Source organism: Xenopus laevis, chromosome 7L, assembly GCF_017654675.1.
Source record: "Xenopus laevis strain J_2021 chromosome 7L, Xenopus_laevis_v10.1, whole genome shotgun sequence".
NCBI lineage: Eukaryota > Metazoa > Chordata > Amphibia > Anura > Pipidae > Xenopus > Xenopus laevis.
In genome coordinates, this window is record NC_054383.1 from 127,748,780 (window position 1) to 127,772,665 (window position 23,886).

Sequence of the window (23,886 nt, forward strand, 5' to 3'; positions counted from 1 at the left end):
TATTCCCCAAGGCCACTGATAATTACCATAGTCAATGTTCAGGCCTCACCAGTTTGATTTATCATGGATGAGTCCATAATTTGTATTTAAAGTGTCTGAAAGAACGTTGTAAACATTTATACAATGGCTGTATAAAAAGTGTGATTACTATAACAACCATATGTCATGCTGTATATGAAGAACATTCTATTTGGCTTCCCATTCTCAGAAGCCTTATGTGGGGAGCAAGGAGCAGAGCTGGGTGAAGTAGTACATGCACCTGAAGCAATACCACTTGACCTCCTCCTTAAAGGGCATGTAGAGGCAAAAAAATAAAATCCCATTTTTACTTTCTTTAATGAAAAAGAAACCTATCTCCAATATACTTTAATTAAAAAAATTGTACCGTTTTTATAAGAAACCTGACTGTATGCAGTGAAATTCTCCCTTCATTTACTGCTGTGGATAGGAATTGTCAGACGGTCCCTAACTGCTCTGCAGGGAAACAATCATACTTATGAACAGCAGGGGGAGCGCCCGCCTTACTTCCCAGCCATTCAGAACTCAAGCAGCTTTGTTTATGACGATCCCTAAGCAGCCCAGACCACACTGAGCATGTGCACAGTCTTAGTCTTGCAAAGATGTTTAACAAAGTTACAAGATGGTGACCCCCTGTAGCCAAATTTGAAAGCATAAATTATTTGTTTGATTAGGCTTGTGGTGCAGTAAGTTCATGTTTATATTTAGTATACAAGACACAGCATTTATAGCCTTATTCTATTTTAGACTTTACTTCCCCGTTAACATCTCCTCCTTCTTTTTGCACTCTCCCCCAGTCTCCTATTCCTGCTTCCCCATGCTGGTGCTCACAAACCTCTACTGGAGGCTCACTTGCACACAGGTGTAGGATGCTTGTTAACTCTCTTCATCGGAATCGCATCCCTCACCTCTTGAGCCCTAGGCAGCTACCTCTCTTGCCTACACCAAGTCCCTGGCCCTGAGAGGGAGTCAACCTTGACCTCACCAGAAATACAAGAGTGACTGGCCTTACAAATTGAGAAATACTACTCTAAAGACAGATCTATATGCCTCATAATAATAATATCTGGGGCAGACATAATCCATGGAATGTAGTCTGGTAATCACATTATCAAGGAGGGTTGGCACAAGAGGTTTTTTTGGATGTTCACACATCAAAAGAAGGAGCCAATTTAACAACCATGCAGACTTTGAATAAATAAAAGCAGGGTCCGTTTACTGAGCTGTGGAAACATGGAGCTGAACTTTTCCAGATGTTTAGCATTTAGCATAAACATATTCCTTATGAAAGTAAATGTAACTCTAACATCTAGATCATATGAAACAATGAATACATGCTAATTATATCAACTGGTTCAGCCATGTTTGTGCAGGCTTCAGCTCCCCTAGGGACTTCACACCGCAAGCTTTCGTTAGATTTCCGTTAATATACTTCAACTTTCATTTGAATAAATACAATAAGTATGAAAAGACCCATTCGATTTTCGTAGAAAAGCGAAGGATCATTTTTAATGGGACTAGTGTATTTGTCTATAGGACCTCCTCATGTATGATGAAAGTTAGCAAAGTGACTGAAGCCTTGAGGCACCAACTCTAGACTTTGTTGTTTTTGATATAGTGCCCCTAAAGCTTAATTGGAAAATTATTTTATTATGGATATTCAGGGTCACGGATAACGTAAAACATTTCCTGTTGAATTGTGATTAGTACGAGGGTATCCCTATCTGGAAAGCTTTTATGATTAGCGATGATCAAATATTTTCACCAGCCATGGATTCGCAGCAAAATTCCGCATTTTGCTAATTTTTTACCGAAACTGCAGCAAAAATTTGCAATGGAAACATTTCCAGCGACAAAAAAAGTCGCCAAGACAAAAAAGACAAAAAAAAAAAAGACAAAAATGTCACCTAGATGAAAAAGTCACCATAAGAAAAAATGCCCGTCGACAAAAAAGTCGCCATAAGATAAAACCCATTCACCTGTTAGTAAATTAGCATGTCCCTGCGGATGGGATTTTTGGTGAATTTTCGCTAGGGAAGGCCATTTCGCCTTTACATAAATCTGCCCCATTGACTTTAATGCATTTGGACAAAAAAGTCATTGAGACAAAAAAAATCGGCACAAGAAAAAACGCTATTAATTTTACTGCATTTGGAGCGAAAAAATAGTCACGTGCGTAAAACATTGTTAAAATGTTTTTCTCGCCTATTAACTTTGCAATTTTTTTTATCATTTGGAAATTTTTTAAGCAGTTTTGCATATTTTTCAGCAAAGCGAAAGGGGACAAATACCCTCATCACTATTTTTGATGTCTCGCTGTATAGGCTATGAGCAGAAGGATTCTTGCTTCTTCTTCTTCTGTGCTCAGTACTAGGGATGTAGCGAACGTCGGAAAAAAAGTTCGCGAACATATTCGCGAACTTGCGCAAAAACGCGAGCGGTTCGCGAACGGTTCGCGAACCCCATAGACTTCAATGGGAAGGCGAACTTTAACATCTAAAAAAAAAAATTTCTGGCCAGAAAAATGATTTTAAAGTTGTTTAAAGGGTGCAACGACCTGGACAGTGGCATGCCAGAGGGGGATCAAGGGCAAAAATGTATCTGAAAAATCTGCCTGTGTGTGCTTGGAAGAGATAGTGTAGGGGGAGAGCTGTTAGTGATTTCAGGGACAGATGATAGTAAGTTTGCTGGCTAGTAATCTGCTTGATACTGCTCTGTATTGGAGGGACAGAAGTCTGCAGGGATTTGAGGGACATTTTAGCTTAGGTAGCTTTGCTGGCTAGTAATCTACTGTTCTCTTTAAACAACTGCCATACGTTGACCTTGTAGGCATTGTTTGCCCAGTTTTTTTGGACGCAGCCACTGAAGCACAGTTGCCAGAAAAAATATGCCATATAAATGCTGAAAATAGTCATTTTTCGCCATACGTTGACCTTGTAGACATTGTTTGCCCAGTTTTTTTGGTTGCAGCCACTGAAGCACAGTTGCCAGAAAAAATATGCCATATAAATGCTGAAAATAGTCATTTTTCGCCATACGTTGACCTTGTAGACATTGTTTGCCCAGTTTTTTTGGTTGCAGCCACTGAAGCACAGTTGCCAGAAAAAATATGCCATATAAATGCTGAAAATAGTCATTTTTTGCCATACGTTGACCTTGTAGGCATTGTTTGCCCAGTTTTTTTGGTCGCAGCCACTGAAGCACAGTTGCCAGAAAAAATATGCCATATAAATGCTGAAAATAGTCATTTTTTGCCATATACGTTGAGTCAACGTATGGCAAAAAATGACTATTTTCAGCATTTATATGGCATATTTTTTCTGGCCTCTGTGCTTCAGTGGCTGCGGCCAAAAAAACTGGGCAAACAATGCCTACAAGGTCAACGTATACACTACTACAGCGGTGGATACGGATTACGTAAAATATATTATGGCTGCTTGAAAAAAGTCACTCCGGTGTTTTTTCTGGAGACGGTAATATTATGGATATTTAGACAGAATGTGAACAAGGTCACACAGCTAGATGGCGGGTTGAAGAAAACACTGTGCAAATAATGCCTACAAGGTCAACGTATACACTACTACAGCGGTGGATACGGATTACGTAAAATATATTATGGCTGCTTGAAAAAAGTCACTCCGGTGTTTTTTCTGGAGACGGTAATATTATGGATATTTAGACAGAATGTGAACAAGGTCACACAGCTAGATGGCGGGTTGAAGAAAACACTGTGCAAATAATGCCTACAGGGCAAATAATGCCTAAAAGGTCAACTTATACACTACTACAGCAGTAGTAAAATAAAAAAAAGTAAAATAAAAAAAAAATGAATATTAAAAAAAAAAAATTAAAGTTGGTGCTGCTGAACTACTAGGAGCAGCAGATTAGCACACCAGTCCCACTCCCCAACACTGCTAGACTAATAGCACTGGGCTCTTATAGTAGTAGTAGTAGTAGTAGTAAAACAACAAAAAAATAAATAAAAGCAGTCCTTACAAGGACTACTGTTATTGCAGCAGTCAGCAGATGAGATCAGAAGCAGGACAGCTGCCCACTGCAGCTACATACAGAGCACTGCAGTAGAAGGTAGATTACTAGCCAGCAAAGCTACCTAAGCTAAAATGTCCCTCAAACCCCTGCAGACTTCTGTCCCTCCAATAACAGAGCAGTATCAAAACGATTACTAGCCAGCAAACTTTCAACTGTCCCTGAAATCACTAACAGGCAGCAGCTCTCTCCCTACACTATCTCTTCAGCACACACAGGCAGAGTGAAAAAACGCTGCAGGGCTTCGGTTTTTATAGGGAAGGGGAGTGGTCCAGGGGAGAGCTTCCTGATTGGCTGCCATGTACCTGCTGGTCTGGGGTGAGAGGGCAAAAAAAAGCGCCAACAATGGCGAACCCAAAATGGCGAACGTCACGCGACGTTCGCGAACTTCCGGCGAGCGCGAACACCCGATGTTCGCGCGAACAAGTTCGCCGGCGAACAGTTCGCGACATCTCTACTCAGTACAAGGGAATACCAATGCTGGGTTTATGGTATCTCTAATTTGCAAATTTAGAGGCTGTTTCTGTAGAATTGTACTTAGTACAGGAGAATACCTATGCTAGTATAGATTTATGGTACTGTATTTCTCTGTACAGGCTAGGAACATTTGCCCAAGGTTGGTAAATGAGGTCGGAGTATTTAATTAACTTCACATTCAAACTCAATGGTACTTCAGGTGCTGATCTTCACAAGATTGGTTGCTTTCTTTTGTTTTACTTATGTCCAACAGCTGCCACTCTTACCTTGGAAATGTCCACCATGGCATTCATCTGATCCTTCAGATTTTTGTGGCTTATTCGACGATGACGGAACCTGGGGCACAAATCAATAAATCAGCGTAATCTCCACTTAATCTTTTAACACCTTGATGGCATCCCACCAAGGAACCTTGGAGTAAAGTCCTTACTACAAGGAAGCTTCATCAGTGTGGAAAAAGCTCAGCCCCACTAAGAGTTTTAAGGAAATACCCCCGAAGAAGATGCATAAACATCTGAATTGCCAAAAATAAATATAACTGCATTCTTATTTACACAGACATACCTGTTTCCACATAATGAAAATTACCCATGACGGTCTCTTTTTCATACTAGTAAAAGGCATTTCCTAGATCCCTAAAAACTGGCCATAGACGCAAAGATCTGATTCGTACGATTTTTGGACCGTGTGTGGAGAGTCCCGACATTTTTCGTCCGGCAGAGGTCAGTCCTTTGGTCGATCGGACAGGTTAAAAGATTTCGGCTGCTGATAATATCTCTGCATGTATTGCCGATCGTACATTTTCAGTGGGAGACTGTCACTAGCTTTTGTCAGACATAACTTTCGTATGATTGGTGTTAGGGGCAGAACATCGGCTGGTCTGTTCTTTTGTACTTTATTTGATCTGAATGGTTAGTGGCAGGTCGAGAGAGATGGGAAAGTCTGATCGTACGATCGGATCTTTGCGTCTATGGCCAGCTTTAGGCACACAGTGTAATGCAACCCCTCCCTCACCTGAATTGATGGACTCAGGCACTTGAAATCCTCTGCTTTCCATAATGGCGGTGGTGCACAGACTCTCTGGAAAGCAGAGAGACTTCAATTCCCAGTATCCATCACTTCTCAATGGAACAAGGTGAGGGAAGGGTTGCATTACACTGTGAGCCTAAGGGGATCTGGGAAATATAATTAGATTGGAAGAGACCCAGTACTAGTAATGCAGTAGCGAAAGTAATTATAAAATTAAAAAATCTTTATTAGGCCATGCATTAGCCTGACGCGTTTTGTGCCTAGATGGGTACTTACTCACAGACACAAAAACCTATGGAAGAAAGGATTCATTCATGTCAATTCAGGCAAATGCAAGAAGACAGACTTACACATGAATGGCTGTAAGCAGGTTCCTCTGGTGCTGCCGGGTTTTAGCCTGGTCTTCTTTCTTAGTGTGTCGGTGCAGAAGCCATGCCTCCCCAAGCACATTAGCAGCAGCGCATTTGATCTATTGAAACATATAAAGATAAACCTGGCTTAGCTCGGCCCACCTTCTCTCCATCATTCTACCAGTGCTCTGACACCCCATACACTGTAATTACTGTGACTACATGGGTTGTACAGGTACAACACTACTCTTTCAGCATGACCCGTGAAGTTACCAATACATGACAAAGCCTTAGTATGGAGGTGAAATGATCATCAGGCATTTCTGCACTTTATTAACTGCCATGCTATTTTATTTTGTATAGAGTTAAGGACTGGAGATCTTGCAGCTATTAGGAATGCCTATATAATCTGAATGTTGGTGGGGCAAGTTTTGTACAGGGCCACAGCTGATTGCCTTTCCTACCTGCAGTTACTTTTTACAGTTTAATTTCCATTAAAATTAGAAATTGATGGAACAAATGTTCTTTGATAAATTTATGGCTTATGACCAACATTCAATGCTTTATTGAACTTTCTACCCTTTATGTATCATAAATAGTGAGCAAAAGTGAGTCTAAGTTAATTTCAGTAGTGGGGCCAATAATCAGATCACCCACTGGCCAGTCTACATACAAGTGGATATTAGGTCTTTGGCTTACATTTTTTTCCACCTAACCAAATTGATGTCTGAATGAGCTGAGTAGATAGGGACAGAGCATGACATGGGTCAGTGGGATGCCAGACATACAGTATTAGAAAAGGTTGAATCATCAGCCAACTATGGGACTCTATTGTATATCTTCTGAAGCAGTGAGACCTGAGGATATGACAATAGAGTGGAGGGTATGGTTTGCCGTAATGGGACTTTGGCCATATCTGAAGAAAGTAGTCATTTGTACGAAATAAATACCTCCTCAAATTTTATAATTAACTTTACAAATAATGCAAATGTTTATTATATGCATTTCCCTATATTAAACACAATTAAGCCAAATAAAAAACTGGCAATTTGAGATCCTGTAAAAAAATTATGAAATCTCAAACACCTTACTGAGTCTGATTTCTTTGGCTCACAGAGTAATACCTCAAAATGCAACCCAGAAAGAAAACATTCTTACTATAGGGCTCCATCTAGACATACCTCCCAAAATATGAATGTGCAGAACAATGCAACATCAAACAAAGCAAATAAAATAAAAAAGTATTTATAAGCCCTACAAGTTACAAGGCCACACCATTCTTGACCCCACTTCAGCCCTAGTGCAGGTTGTGGGGGCTTGCAGGTACCAAGTTACATCACCGATAATTCCATTTTTTTTTTGTCGTTCAACATGAAGATCTGTCCATTATATGTACTGCAGATTATTCTAATACTTCTGGTCCCTGGTGGTGCGTTGGTTATTACTGCTTTGGGACCACACATCAGGAAATAACCACAACAAGAGGTTACTGTGTAATAGAACATCATGCATGTGTATAATGGGTGAGGGTCGTAAAAGCAAAAATAAACATTTCATAACCTGTTGTTAGGGGAAACAGATGTAAAGAAGCTAAAAACTGGCGCCAGGTCATTTCACAACTGCTTGAGAGTTAAAGAACATCTAAAGGGGCTTTGTTTTATTTTCTAACGTCTAGTGACAAGTGCAAGTTGAAGCAGAGTTTTTATCTTTAGAGGGCACACTTTTGCTAATTCAAATAAATAGTGCTAAATATGTTTGTAATGCTGCAGCTAACAGTGGGTATCAAGAATCAGTTTGCCCTGTGTTCTTAAATGGAACATTGGGACAATTTAGGCCACAGCTTCAATATTTCATGGTCAAGGCCACTTAAACACAGATATGTCCCTGCTGTATCCCTTTCAAATAAACCCCACAACAGTAACTTGTACTTGATCCAGACTAAGATATAATTAATCCCTATTGGAGGCAAAACCAGCCTTTTGGGTTTATTTAATGTTTCCATGATTTTTTAGTAGACTTAAGTTATGAAGATCCAAATTACAGAAAGACCCATTATCCAGAAAACCCCAGACCCAGAACATTCTGGATAACAAGTCCCATACTTATCCTAAAAAATTGTTAAAGGACCAGTCATTTTTAAAAATATGTTAATATATATTGAAAAAAACACCAAGACAACTTAAACTTTAAAATAGCAAAGTCTTTATTAAGAAATAACCAAAACCAAAACTCCGCTTGTGCTCCTCTTCAGAAAAGGCGATCGGGCGATCCATCGTGCGGCACTCAATTTCTCCTCCCTGCCTTCCTTGTAGGAGATAGCCAGGGAGGAGAAATCGAGCTCCGCACGATGGATCGTCAATCTGTCGCCTTTTCTGAAGCAGCAGCAGAGTTTCGGTAAGTTATTTCTTAATAAAGGCTTTGCGATTTTAAAGTTTCATTTGTCTTGGTGGGGTTTTTTTTTTTCAATGTATATTAACAGATTTTTTTATAAAAAAAATGTTGATGTTACTGGTCCTTTAAATAAACACAACAGGCTGGTTTTGCCTCCAATAAGGATTAATTATATCTTAGTTGGGATCAAGTATAAGGTACTGTTTTAGAGAAAAAGGGAACATGTTTTAAAATGTTGAATCATTTGATTAAAATAAAGTCTATGGGAGACAGCCTTCCCATGACTTGAAGCTTACTGGCTAATGATTTTCTGGGTAACAAATCCCATACCTGTATTTATAACATATATATATATATATATATATATATATATATATATATATATATATATATATATATATATATATATATATATATATATATATATGACTTATTTTTGAGGTAGCGTTCCAAAAGCAATCTTTTATTAAACACAGTTTGGCCAGTCAATAGAATGCAGGAGGGCCCCCAGTTCGCATTCCCATTCTAGCTGCTTACTTTCCCTTTCTAAACAAAAGGAAGCTTCCCCCCACCCAGACAAACTACTATAGCCAACGAGTTTCCATGAGCCCTCACATAGCTTTCTCTCTGTAATTCTAGTCCCCATGTTATTTTTAAGCCCCTCAAGCAAGGGATTCTATAGCTAATTGGCTGCCACATGAGTCATACATTTTGGGTTTTTTCTGTGTGCAAAACTTAATTGCTTCCTATGAGGAAGTTGAAGTCTTGTGATGCAGCTATATAAAGAAACCTGAGGTCACACCCAAGTATTGTCCGAGTCGTCAGACTCGAGCTGTTCCGAGATCTCTATTTGGATACCAACTGTAGATTACACCTTTCCCATATTATACACCAAATTGTATTCTCTATCACTCATTTCACTCAGGGTTATGCTTTCTAATATTTACTTGTAGGATGGTAAGCACATCTATATTCTAAGGTAGTGATCCCCAACCAGTAGCTCGTGAGCAACATATTTCTCACCAACCCCTTGGATGTTGCTCCCAGTGGACTCAAAGCAGCTGCTTATTTTTGAATTCCAGGCTTGGAGGCAAGTTTAAATTGCATAAAAACCATGTGTACTGCTGTGTAGAGCATCCTATATACTTTCAGTCAACATAGGGGGTACCATATAGCCAATCACAGCCTTTATTTTGTACCCCCAGAAACTTTTTTCATGCTTGTGTTGCTCCTCAACTCTTTTTACATTTGACTGTGGCTCACAAGTAAAAAAAGGTTGGGGACCAATGTTTAAAGGCTATACATACAGTATGTTATCCTTCTGCATTTTCTTTTTTAATGTAACTTTTTTCTGGTTGCAAAGATCAATACGATTGATGTACTTCTGCTTAAATCTGGTAATTCTCCTTTTATTCCATAAAAGTAACCAACGTCCTTCATTTGTTCCTAAATTTTCATTGGAGTTAATCATTAGCCAAGATCTACACCTGGTTCTTGCATGTTACCTGCTTCATGTAACGTATATCCATCATAAAGGTGTGAACGTGCTTTTCAGCCTTTGTGAACTCCAGTTTCTGAGCAGCCACTGCAACGATGAGAGCGGTGCAACCAACCCCCTGAAAGAGACAGGGACAATATGGTGAGTATCGGTGGCAGCAATCCTTAGAGCTCAGCCAAACTGCATCCAAAACCTTCTCTTCCTTGGATTTGAATATGCAAATTAGGATTCACATCTGGTTCAGTATTTGTCTGAATTTTTTTTCTGAGGATTCATTATTGGCCCAAATACAAAAATTATGGCATTGATGCGTCCCTAAGGATGCTTAACCTATGAGATAGGGCCCAAAAATTATTTTATGTTATCCCTTTTAGTGGGTTAAAACATATTCTTTAAATAATTAGTAATTCAGATAAGAAGGAAGATTTACTACCTGCAGTTTTTTGCACATTGCTCCCTGGCCTGCAAGTAGAAGAAATGACTTCTTCTTCATGAGGGGCTAGAGGAAGGAAGCATGTCTACCCCTGCCACCCTTACCTGACCCCTAACTTGTGCATCATTCAGACATGCAATTTAGAAGCTGCCAGTTGATGCAGGTCACAATAGGACATTGTATTTATTGCCTGCCCTATGTCGATGGTCACAATTCTGGAATTTTCATTGTATTGTACCAGGTTCTATAGAAGGGGTTGTATTGTATTTCTGCCTATATACAGTATTTTTGAGAATTACAATATTTCTAAACATGTTGCACTCATCCACTCCAGCTACTCCCTTGATTCTTACCATAACTCCAGTAGACAGGCACACCAATTTGCCACAAATGGTTTTTGGCACCATGTCCCCATAGCCAATGGTTAAGAAGGTGATGGGGATGAGCCACAAGGCACTGGCCATATCTCCGTTGGGAACGTTGTTCCTGAAAAGACATTATTAGATAAGTCACAAGCAAATATGTCAGTGGGAGACAACCCTATCCACACACACACACACAGTGACCTAAAAAAGAAGAATTACTTTCTTCCTGATCCAATGGGTACATATAAAACCAATCAGATGTTTGCTTTACAAGAGTAGATTGGTTAAGGCTTCCTTCATATAGATCACTGATCTATCATATAGATCAGTAATCCCCAACCAGTGGCTCTTGAGCAAAATGTTGCTCTCCCACCCATTGGATGTTGCTCCCAGTGGCCTGCAAGCAGGTGCTTATTTTTTAATTCTTGGTTTAAAGGCAAGGTTTAGTTTCATAAAAATCATGTGCAATGCCAAACAGAGCCTCCTGTTGGTTGCAAGGCCACATAGAAACTACCAATACCCAATCACAGCCCTTATTTGGAAGCCCCAGGAACTTTTTGCATGCTTATGTTGCTCTCCAACATTATTTTACACTTGAATGTGGCTCATGGGTAAAAAAGGTTGGGGACCCCTGATCTAGATCATCTAGACTAGTACTATTTTTTTTGTACCTAATAGTTTTATTGAAATTTTCCATCAAAAAAAATACAAAGAAGAAAAACATTCAAAGAAAAGAAAAGAAAAAGAAAACAACAAAAGGAAAAGAAAATGAGTGGGTCAGCAATATATAAAATAAGATATACGAAAAGACATAAGAAATACATACAGACTTAAGTAGTTATATAAACTTGCCAGTCAGAGTTTACACATGGGATATAAAAGGGTAGCCAACACGATGACCAAATTGAAGAAGCAGACCAAGCAAGAAAACATACAAAACAGGGCTGAGGTCATAGACCAGAACTCCCCAGCCTGGTTTGGTATTCAATAATGAACAAATAACTCTACACCTAAGTTACATTCCGCATAGACTAGTACTATTAACAACTTTACTACAGATGCTAACATAAGTTCTTCCCCATAGTAGGCCCACGTCTGCAGGATCATATGAGGGCATAGATTCCCTTTACATTTAATATTTTAAAAATGTTTAAGCCAACCAAAAATCTTAAATTCAACTACCAGTGGCCACTGACCTCTCACACACAGACAGAACCCAGGAGGAGACAATCCAGAGGCTTATGGACAATATGAGGAGGACCTTGCCAGGGCATGTGTTCATCAAGACCTTCATCACAAACTTGTACTGGAATTTGATCTTGTTGAGGGAGCCGATGCTTCTGTACGAGGTATCCCCCAGCATGCGGCTATGGAGAAGAACAGTTCTGGGTAACAGATAGACTCGTAGGAACATGAGAATAGACAGAAATATGTCTACTTCAGAGAGGAACTCCAATGCCTGTCTTTCAGAGTTGCTTCCCTGTTCCTCCACACACTGTAGTTCATATGGGAAGGGATGTATGGCACACACCGCAACCTCCAGTAGGATCCAACCAATATTCTTCACATTTACAGCAATGCGCCAGTCTTGCAAGGAATTGTCATTCATAAAGATCTGTAGGTAGAAAGAAATAATGAGATAAACATCCCACCACATTATAATGCCTCATAATTATACTGATGCAACCCCTGGGAGTGCACAAGGTCCACACTGGCCTTACATTTTTTTCCACAACATTGTTTTAAGTACCGAAGAACACTTATGATGGCAAAGAGGTCTGTTCCTGCTGAATTGTTCTTAGTGTGAGGATTACATATGATGACATAGTTTATTTTACGTCTGTTTGAGGGGAGGGGCTTAGATTCAATCAGAGTCCTACAATGATCACAGCCTTGGTTTGTTGAATAAGGTGCAAGCACTGCCTAATTTTGTATCATATTTTCCATTTTGCCCCAGGGCCCCTACCTATTAACCACTGGATCTGTAACATGGATCTGTAACATGGAAAAATGTGCAGTATTTCCACGTAAAATAACCACAAAACAAAATACACAGGCTAATGCAGCCACGTGGTTCTGCTTGTATGTTTGTTTTTCATCACAGACATATTCACTCCGGCTAATTTCCCATTTATTAGTAACAATAATTATGTTTTTTACCCCCTGCCGAGAGCTTGTATTGAAATAAACACATTACAGCTCCCTGCTCATGGCATTCTTTCAGTTAGTTACATTTCCTGACAGCTACAAGGTCTCCAGACTATACAACTAGTCATGGTTTGAAACAAGCTTGTCAATGGCCAACCAGCATGGCCGTCACTAAAGAGAGGGCAAGCCCAGGAAATGATGACGAGGACCAGGAATTGAAAAACCCAGTCCTAATTGTTGCACAATTCCATTATAAACACGAAACAGGTCATCATCACAAGGCTTGTGGGTTAGGTGATCCCTAAAATCTTTTGTGGGAGAAAGTGACTACTAGTTATGCTGCAATTTATGAGTAGTAGTTTAGGTAGGATTTTGAGAGCTGTAGGAATATACATTTGGGAAATATTCCAATGTGCTATTTTATTTCCTAAGGAGTAATAACAATAACCCTGACCATGCCACTTACTCATCCCCTACCAGATGTAATACTTGGAACTCCAGGAAGGTGGGCAGATCTAGTCAAGAGCAGCAGATTGCCTAGGACTAAGTGCTAGGTAAGCATGAAACGTGTTAGGCCATGTGGGGACATTTTTTGATACTTTTTAACGTATTAATAAACTATATTTTTTTACTACAAACATGCATTCTCTTGGGATTGTTTTCATGAATTTTGAGGTTATACCTCTGTTTGGTCACTAGAGGACCCTAGCATGCGACTAGAAGATTTACTGGTTCCTATCTCCCATCAATTTTGATATTTAAAGCACTTTACAGCAATATCTTGTTTGATCAACTTGTGATCTCCATCTCCATTTAAGAAGGTGCACTGCCTAGAGGGACCACAGTGGTCAAATGCATTGGTGTAGCATGGGCATTTGGCTACCAGCTAAGATGGTGACTGAACTGGTATAGCATTCTAACCACGGGCAACCCTAATATTCCATATGGCTCCTGCTTCAAGAATTTGTTAAGGGAAGCTAAAGGTCATAGGTTGCAGGGTACATGTCCAGTATGTGCTTTTCCTTGGGAAAAGTGGAGGAGGAAGATAAATGGAAGTGAATGAATAGCTGAAGCTACAGCTCATAGTGCTGCTGCCCTTTGCATTAGTACAAGCACTTATGTGCACTACCTGTCTGGGTCCATTGCGGTTGGTTCTGCCAACTGAGTAGAATCCCCATTGAATCAAAAAATTCATATCTAAATAGACCACACTCCTGATCTACCATGGTCATGCCCTGTACCCAAAGATGCCAAAGATCTGACCAAACACTGCCCACTTCCCAGCAAGTCTGGGTCACTGAAGGACCTGGGCTCCCCCAGGAATACAACACTACCTACATTTGGCATTGCTCTATTTATGAGGTGTGGGCTAAGGGGTTGTCCTATATCCGACCCCCTTACTTGCCCTTCATTCATACTCACAAGTAATGGAGCACAGGCAGGTGCAGGGTGCAGAAGAGCCTTGCTTTTACAGTATCTCCTGCCCTATACAGAAGGTAAGGCTAAGTGCAGGGCACAGGTAAGTATTTTCTCTATGAACATCTGGGGGAGTTATGTTGCACCCCTTAGTACTATAGCACTTGCATCAGAAGCACTAATAAATCAGGACTGATGTTTTTTTGTAAAGTGGAGCAACATGCCTTGAAGAGGAACAATCCACCTAAAACTTTTAAACCAGTGGGTCCCAACAACACCAAATCAACTCCCAAAATTGTCCCTATTCCCTTTCGGTCAAATGAAAAAGCTGAGCAGCCAAGTTGGTGATTTGACAGTTCCAGGCTCTCGGGTTCTCATTGCCCAACAAGACCACACACACTGCAAGTCAATCTGGTTCTAAAGTCCACTGCAAAAAGAAAGACTTACACTCGCACACCCTGGCCGTCCAGACTTCAGCGATTCCCAGGTGCTCGATGCTAGAGGGAATGGGCAACCTCAGAAACAACGTAGAAATAGGACACACCGTCACAACATGGGTAATTCCAGCAGGTAAAACCTTGCTCGTTTATTGCGGATGCAACGTTTCGGGATGCTTGAGAAAGGGGTCACGCCCTGAAACGTTGCGTCCGCAATAAACGAGCAAGGTTTTACCTGCTAGAATTACCCATGTTGTGCCGGTGTGTCCTATTTCTAAAGTCCACTGCCCTTGCTCCTGAACAGGGATCAATGCCCCTCTGGGGAAGAGACGTAGCCATTTGGCTATCAGGCACTCAGGAACAGGGCCTTTTTTAGGCATCACTTTGATGTGGTTGTTTTTTTTTAATATTAAAAGAACAAAAGTATTGTTAAAATTCACTTTACTGGACTACAAACCCCAGCATACTTAGCCTGTCCTTTCTCCCCATGTTTGATTCCAGTGTAATATAATGTCCCCAAAATGACACAATAATCTCTGAATGTAAGATAAGTGCAAGATGGCAATCTTCATTCTCATTGGTCGATTCGCTTGCATCTGTACTTAAGTTTTTGGTCAGTTGAATTCCCATCGGTGAATTTGTTTCCATGTGTAATTATGTTTTTTCTTTACTTGTATAAAGAACTAGGGGGCGCAGTGGGACAGCTTTATAGTTGGGCTTAGTGTTCCTCTCAAAGGACCAGTAACATAATTTTTTTTTAAAAAAGAATTTTACTGGTCCTTTAAGAGCAATGCATTCCATAGCAACCAGATTGTACTGGCCTGAAGAAGAGCAAAACAAAAGTTAAGTAACATTTACAAACTGCCATTTACAGGATCCGTGGCTCAGTGAGATATAGGTTAAGTCTGGAATCCAGGAGAAAGATAAGTCCTATCAGGAATACCCAGTTAGTAGAGGTGGGGCTGAACACATGGATACTCTATCCGCCCATACTCGGCTCACACTCTGCAGATTAGATTATATACAAACAAAGAGAAGTTCTAACCACACATAACATGTAAACTCCAGGGCATATTGTTCCTGTACATAAATACATGCAAATATATATTTCCTTGCCAAACAGTCTCTGTTTACACAAGATCAGGAAATATGGAGAACACACAGTCTTACAAGGGAGAGAGAATCATATCTGGGTAACAACAATGTTTCTTGCTAGGGATTTGGAGATAGCTACTTAAAGTCAGTTTGCAATTAGTCTTTTTTTTTTTATTGTTTGTGGCTTTTGAATTAAGGGTAAACCACCCATTTAAAATATTTTTTTCCCTTCTTTACAGGACTGTTAAATACAGAACAAGGCATTGTGGGAACTGGAGTCTTAGCTGCCAGAGACTTGACTACTGCTACATTGCAGTTAGGACGAGCAGTACAGGGAGTAGATAGGGGTAGACACTACTTTCAATAGCAATTACAGGTTCCTTCAATCTTCAGCAGACACAAGTAATTTACTGAACAGGGTGTAGCCTGTGCCCCAGCAGCTCAGCAAACAAATAACTGCCAGTGTATTGCTAATTCACATCCTGCTCTGTGCTGGCAGTGAGGATAGGTGAGAGCTTTAAGATTAGTCACTCATGTCTGGCATGGCGGTGTCTGTCTGTGATATGAGAGAGTCATATGTATTCACCAGTATAATGCAGGGTTGGTGAGTGCTATGGCCCATAGGTTTGGAGCAAAACTGGTTTACAAGTTGTGCGTTCTTGTAAGAGCTTACTAGGTGCCTTCAGTGGTGGGATCCCAGTGAGTTCTAGTTGGGCAGTTGGCACAGAATGGTAATCCTTTCATAAGCAATAGAGGGCTAGCTCAATGATTTATTGCTAGCCTCATCATATTCAATAGAGGGCTGGCTCAATGAGTTTATGGTGGGCAGCTTGCAAAGAATGGTAATCCTATCATAGGCAATAGAGGGTTAGCTCAATGAGTACTTGGAGGGCAGCTGACACAGAGAATTAGTCTCATCAAGGCAACAGAGGGTTAGCTCTATGAGTTACTGGTGAACAACTGGCACAGAATGATAGCCTCGTCATATTCAATAGAGGGCCAGCACAATGAGTTCTTGGAGAGCAGCTGGCGCAGAATGTTAGTGTCAGCATTGAGTTTAAAATGGGCAGTTAGGAAAGTATGGTAATCCTATCATAGGCAATAGAGGGTTAGTTCAATGAGTTTATAGTGGGCAGTTGGGAAAGAATGGTAATCCTATCATAGGCAATAGAGGGTTAGCTCAATGAGTTCTTGGTGAACAGCTGGCACAGAATGGTAGTCTCAGCATTGACAATAGAGAGTTAGTTCAATGAATTCATGGTCCACAGCTGACAAAGAATGGTAGTCTCAAAATAGAGGGTTCCCTCAATGAGTTCTTGGTGGGCAGCTAGCCTTATCATAGGCAACAGAGCATTAGCTCGATGAGCAATTGCTGGGTAGCTAGACAGCAATGGTAGTCTTCATAAAAGCAAGAGAGGGCTAATTTACTGAATTCTTGGTGGTCTCATCATATGCAATAACGGTTCAGCTCAGTGAGTTCTTGGTGGGCAGCCAGCACAGATGAATAATGGGGCTGTGTATGAGTGGTGTGTAACCGGTGCCCAGGTAGGTAACTGATTAAGCATTTCACTAGCATAGCAATAGTGTATTTATTACCAAAAACAAACATTATGAAATCTTGGGTTACAGCCACCATATAACACACAAACAATTAATTGGTAGCTTGGCATAACATTGAGCTCTGCCTATAATAGAGCATTTATCATCACTGGTCCCAACCACTGTAAAACCAAACAGCACCCATCCAAAGAGAGTAATGAGTAATATTAACAGATTTCCGTGACACAATATGTCTCTTCATTAAGTATGCTCAGACAATACAACCACAGTGTGAGATTATGATTTATTTATATAGCTTAATCTTTGCCCACAATGCTGAAGAAAGTAAGGACTACATATACAAGGGGTTGGGTTTCTAATATCAAACCAAATACAACAATACCATAATTAACATGGAAGAAAAATGGTTGTTTTAATCGGGTGCAAAATACAGAGCACATCAATTGCCCCCGATGCAGCCAAGAAGCTTTAATGCTCTTTGACTTGCAACAATATATGAGTCCTTACCTCTCACCACATGAGAAGTAATCTTTTTAAATGAACCAACTGTAAAATAGCAAAATAACAGTGAACAGCAGTATTAAAGTGCAAGCAAAGTGATATTGACGCATGGCCATTTGGTTATGGCAAAGTCTAAGAGATGTGGAATTATCTGTATCTTTCCTGCCAAGAGAAGAGAAGTGCGAAGAAAGGTACCTGAATCTCCTTGAGGTGGAAGGCAATGATCAGAATAATCAGGATTACTGTTGAGATGCTTACGCTGCACTTCACCAAGAAAAGGTATGGAAACCACTGGAAAATAAAACATAAACAAAATATTAAATATATATTTAAAGCTGGTGTTTCATTACAACCATGTTTCCTGATTAAAATCATGCTTAGGGTCCTGTGATCCCATAAAAACAATATACTTGACCAGGTATAAGGTATAAGACCTCATAGAGGACTTGACCAGGTCTATAGCATGAAACCTCATTGAGGTATTGACCAAGTCTACGGCATGAGACCTTATAGAGGACTTGACCAGGTCTATAGCATGAAACCTCATCGAGGACTTGACCAAGTCTACGGCATGAGACCCTATAGAGGACTTGACTAGGTCTATGGCATGAGACCTCATTGAGCACTTAACCAGGTCTATAGCTTAAAACCGCACAGACGACTTGACCAGGTATATGGCATGGGTTCTCATAGAGGGCTTCACCAGGTCTATGGCATGAGAACTTATAGAGGACTGTTAAGGGGTTATGCAAACAAGGACTTCACCAGGTCTATAAGATGAGACCTCATAGAGGACTTCACCAGGTCTATGGCATGAAACCTCATAGAGGACTGACTGCCGGTTCTTTATTAACAAAGTGAGCTGAACTACCTGATGTCTTGATTAGGAACAGTGGTTTAATGTGATGTTGGCATCAAAAGCTGATGCAAAAAAATTCTCATTGTTTGCTGTTTAATAGAAACTTCAAAAACATTCAAGTTAAATAGAAAGACAGAAAAGAATAGTCAGTAAGGGATAATTGTGGACAAAACAGGGAGGGAGTAGTCAAGTACAATTGACTGAGCACCACACAGACATTGCTACTGAGGTCACAACGCAAAGTATAAACATGTTATTGCTCTTAACAAGGTACCTGAGTGAGTACAGTTGTTCACAGACCTGACAAGGGTAAATAATGGTATGATCAAATGAAACATCATTCACCCTGTTCTCAATAAACAAAGGAACACAAGTAGCATGTACCGTATGATCTCTATAGGCTTGAGTACTTAATTCTCACACTGAAGAGTTTTAGTAGCCCTGTTATTGTGTGAGGTGTATTTACTTGGTGTGGGTAAGGATACCTTATTTACTGAGTGGGCAAAATAAATGCCAGTAAATACAAAGCCATTCAAGTGATCATATCATGGTGAAAATATTACTTTCCTGATGGGAGTGGAACATTCCAGAATGTCCACACCAACAAATCCCAAGTGTTCAATTAACGGTGAACAATGCGAGTTAAAAGGCTTGGCCGTGCCAGTCAACAGATCTGAGCACTTGGAGGGGTTTACATCACAAAACACACAAATAAAAAAACACAACCACACACATAATATGTTCACGCAGTCGTCAGTGTTATTGACTATGAAGGCCATTGCATTCTATGTTTCTACATTCTATTCAAATGAATGTGGGAAAACTCTTTGCCAAGTAAGAGGTTAAATCTCCAATGGATAGCCATCAGGTTTTCACATGTTAATTCAATAATAGAATCATTAATCTAATTGTATGTCATGCCTACAGTTAATGATGGCAGTTCAATTGAAGGAAGCAGGTAGCGTTGGAAGTGGCACATTACATCACTTCTCGCTGGTGCCAACGGGAGCTATTATTTGGCAAAGGTCCGATTGACTCTCTCACCTTATGATGTACAAGTGACTGCTCTTCAATTCACATTGTTCTTTTAAAAAAAAAGTTTGCTTTGTGTTCCATTAAACCTCAGGAAGCTTTCATGTAACCAGGGTGGGAGAAAACTCATTCTGTAAGTTTCCCAAGACTACTAATGCTTTCCATGTGCTTTAAGTGACTCTTAAAAGGGATATAAACTAAGGTAGTGGCGTAGGCAGGAGGATTTGGGGTCTTAGGGATCCATACTGATTTTTCCAGTTAATTGCAAGCTCTTTTGACAGGGATGGGCTGCCCCTCTAAGCTGATGGTGCAGCTGATTTGGGGAGAGGATCGCTAAAAAATTGAAGGTGAGCTTTGGGGGTAGTAGAAATGGGAAATACTTTTGAAAATACAGAAGCTTAAATGGGGTAATATTAAAAATCATGTGGACAATCTGGGATACTATTAGAAAATTCAGCTACACACTGGTTGCAGTTTGAAATCAGTGCAGAACAGGAAGGCAAAATGGTGGCGTTGAGGTGGAAAGGAAGCAAACTGGTAGCAGTATTTGATGTATACTCACTAATGCAATCTGGACTGGTAAAAGGGGTGCTTATGGGTTAAAGTATAGGTGACAAAGTATGAGAAATATGAGAGATCAAACTGCAAAGTGCAAAAAACTAGGGCAATACACTTAATTTTTGCACCCTTTTAAAGGAGAACAAACCCTAAAGTAAAAAAAAAAACCCTACCTTACAAAGGCCCCCCTCCTCCCCCAGCCTTTCTCCTCCCCCGGGCAAATGCCCCTTAGTCTTTACTTACCCCTCGGTACTTATTCTGTCCAGCAGAGTTCACGGGCGCCATCTTCTTCTCTTCGATAATCTTCGGGAAGTATTTGCCGTATCGGCGCATGCGCAGTTGGAGCGATTTCCTGCTTCACGACAACTGCGCATGTGCCGAAACTCACAGAAATTTCCAAAGCGCCGGGAGAAGACCCGTAGATCACCGAAGCGGCTGAAGATGGCGTCCGTGAACTCTGGACTGAGGGGTAAGTAAAGACTTAGGGGCATTTGCCCAGGGTAGCAGCTAAGTTTGGGGGGAGGAGGGAGGGTCTATGTAGGGTAGGGAGGGAAGGGTTTTTTTAACTTTAAGGTTTGGTTATCCTTTAAGCGCAGATACATGTGGCCACCCCCCCATGAATACAGTGCTCCACTGTATTCATGAGAGGTGGGCTTTGGTTTACATTCCCCCTACCTGTCCCCTGACTTGTGTGTCCTTTGGACATGCAAGTCAAGGTGCTTAATATTGTACTTACTGACCCCTATGGTGTTACATGACTAGGCAGAAAAAAAGGCTATACCAGGTTTCTGACGTACATAGAAAATGAGGAGGCTATGTCCATATGTTAATTTGAAACCCAGTATAAAGTAAGAAGCTGTGGTGGGACCTAGTGATAAGGCTAAAGCCATAAGGGTATAACTTTTCCATAATGTAAATCAACAGGTAAGTTATTGTAAGGGCATGTTCCAATATAAAAAACAAGTTTTACAGTCTGAGTTTGATAGTTACAGGCCGGCAAGTTTGACATCTGTAGTATGAAACTTATTTGCAGGTTTTTGGAAATCATATTTAAGATTCTTTTGATACAAGACTTGTATAGGATGTTCTTATGTTAGAGACAGTATTGACCAGCTTTTCATGATTCAAGTGTGTTGTGGAGCCCTTCATCCCCAAGTATATTGCATTTGTTCCTGGGATTTATTGATTTTGGGCTGACTGTTTAGTCGTCAGATTCTTTAAGAGCGTTTTCACTGTCAGAGAAAACAGCATTTTATTTGCTTAAATAGGTAACTTGCTGGCTACGTCCTTCATCCCAGGCAGTATGTACTCAAGGCTTTGTCTTTCTCTGCTACTTAGTGACAAGCATATACATTCTGCTCCACCCAACTATAATAATGAGATATTGTGGTGTTGGAGAAGAATGATATTAATTACAAATGTTCTGCTCATTATTAGCAAGTGCCAGTGTGTAAATAGCAATACCTGTAGGGAATAGTAAGAGTTTGTCTGTCTCTATATTAACTTGGCCCTGAATAGGAAAATACTTAATAAATGGAGAGGTTATTAGGCAACACCACAAACTTATTTTTTATTTTTTATTTTAAGGGTTTCCTTCTATAGAAGCTTCTTGTCCATTTTTACAGATACCCCATCATTTTCCTTACCTCCTCCCAAACCCCACCTGCTACTCCACATAAGTTGATTTGGTCAGGCAGCAAAAAAATGACATAATTATCTCTATATGTAAGATAACAACAAGATGCCTAACAGTGCTGGGAACCAGAATTTTTATTGGGCAATTCCTTTGCATCTATAATGTCATTTATAATCAGTAGAATTCTCATTGGTGAATTTTTTTGCATCTATAATTATTTTTTGTTGGCAACTTGAGTTCACAGCCCCTTTAACACCAATCCAAAGTGCAACATTCAACATTATAGGCCAGATTTGTTACCCAGAAAGCAGCATTGTATCTGGTATAAATATACTTTTGAACAGACGTCTTACCTGAAGTCACTTAAACACATGCCGAGGAAACAAAAAGAAAATGGGCTGGAAAAAAACAGCAAAAAAAAAAGTTTGATGCTACTGGAAAGGTAATCTGACTTTTCAGCTTCAAAAAAGTATAGCAAAAAAGACATCGGGATATCAGTTGCATTTATTGGAAAGTTGGAAAAATATGTTATATATAAATACATAAACTCTTAGGGGAAAATTTACTAAACTGCGTAATTTTGCCACTTCGCCAATTTACTATCAGTGGCCCTGGCAAAGATTCGCCAGCGAATTAGATAGAGTAGTGCAAATCCGCAGCCTAACGCCTGGCCAAGTTGCACTCTGGCGAAGGGGCAAATTATGCAAATTTACTACGTTTTTTTTTTGCCAGAGTCGACTTCGCCAGGTTAGAGCAGGCGAAGTGCAATAGAGTAGATAGGAGTTTGAAAAAATAAAGTTGAAAATTTTTCTAACTCCCTAAAAAACGCGGGCGTGTTTTACTTTTTATAGGATGATAGGCTAAAAAAGATTGAAATTTTTTTTTAGGGTGCTTCCCCCCTACATTTTATAACATATGGCATCTTAACTATACTGTGGGAACATGTGTAGGGCATTAGAACACCCCTATATACTTTTATTAACTTTCCCTGGGATTGCGCTGCAGCATACACATCCATTCATTTTTAAATTTGGCACCGTATGCAAATTAGCCTTCGATAGCGCAACTTCGAACGGCTGCTTGTACTATCGCTTGCGCAACTTTGCAAGCGTTCGGTAACCTGTGCGCAACTTCGGATCTTTGTGAATTTGCGCAGCCCTGACGTATCTACACCTGCCACAGTGTTTTGTCGAAGGCAACGCTGCCGGATTTTCGGAGGTAAGTAAATTTCCCCCTTATTCCCTGTGCCACATATTTATGTTTATTATTCGGCTCCTTTCCCTTTTTCCCGTAATCTATATTATTTTTTGACCAATAGTTTCCAGGAGATTCCACCTTCTGACCAATACAGAAGGAAGAAGACTGACGCTTTACAAAGTGGTGCTGATGGGAATTTGCCGAAAAGGGAAGAAAGAAGATAGATGAAGGTTAAACTTGAGAGGAGAATGAGAACAATATCATCAGTGCTTCACCAACCAGTGGCTCATGAGTAACATGTTGCTCTCCAACCCTTTGGATGTTGCTCTCAGTGGCCTCAAAGCAGATGCTTATTTTTGAATTCCTGATTGGAGGCAAAATTTGGTTTCATAAAAACCAGGTGTACTGCCAAACAGAGTCTCCTGTAGGCTCCCAGTCCTCATAGGCGCTACCAAATGGTCAATCACAGCACTTATTTTGTGCCACCCAGGAATATTTTTCATACTTGCGTTGCTCCCCAACTCATTTACAGGTGAATGTGACTCATAGGTCTATAGTTTGGGTATTTTTCCAACTGATCCTGTACACAGTTGTTGAAGATGAACTGAGCTGCTGCCTGTGGGAAGTGATCTAGTAGTTTGTCCATTAGCTGAAATAAATTTAGGGAGAGATTTCTTTAGTCTTAGTTGGCTTAGTCGGTTGTTCCCAGTCAGAAGAATTGTCAATGATGCGCCAGGCTGGGCGATTATCTGCAATGTCAATATGTTTGTTATTTATCCTTTTTAAACTCCTAAGCCTTTGTCACAGGCTTTTGCTTCCCAATGGACTTTCTGCAGACT

The 23,886-nt window shown here is 40.2% G+C and overlaps 1 protein-coding gene across 1 annotated transcript in view; it reads right to left on the reverse strand.

Annotated features, from left to right (window-relative positions):
- Positions 1-23,886, reverse strand: part of kcnn4.L (potassium channel, calcium activated intermediate/small conductance subfamily N alpha, member 4 L homeolog) — a 41,163-nt gene that overhangs the window by 1,901 nt on the left and 15,376 nt on the right. Inside the window, exons 2-7 of the mRNA XM_018226471.2 lie at positions 17,961-18,056; positions 11,805-12,223; positions 10,597-10,729; positions 9,818-9,928; positions 5,922-6,040; positions 4,809-4,878 (exon numbers count right to left, since the gene is read on the reverse strand). Of these exons, the coding sequence (XP_018081960.1) occupies positions 4,809-4,878; positions 5,922-6,040; positions 9,818-9,928; positions 10,597-10,729; positions 11,805-12,223; positions 17,961-18,056 (948 nt within the window). The remainder of the gene's footprint in view (positions 1-4,808; positions 4,879-5,921; positions 6,041-9,817; positions 9,929-10,596; positions 10,730-11,804; positions 12,224-17,960; positions 18,057-23,886) is intronic.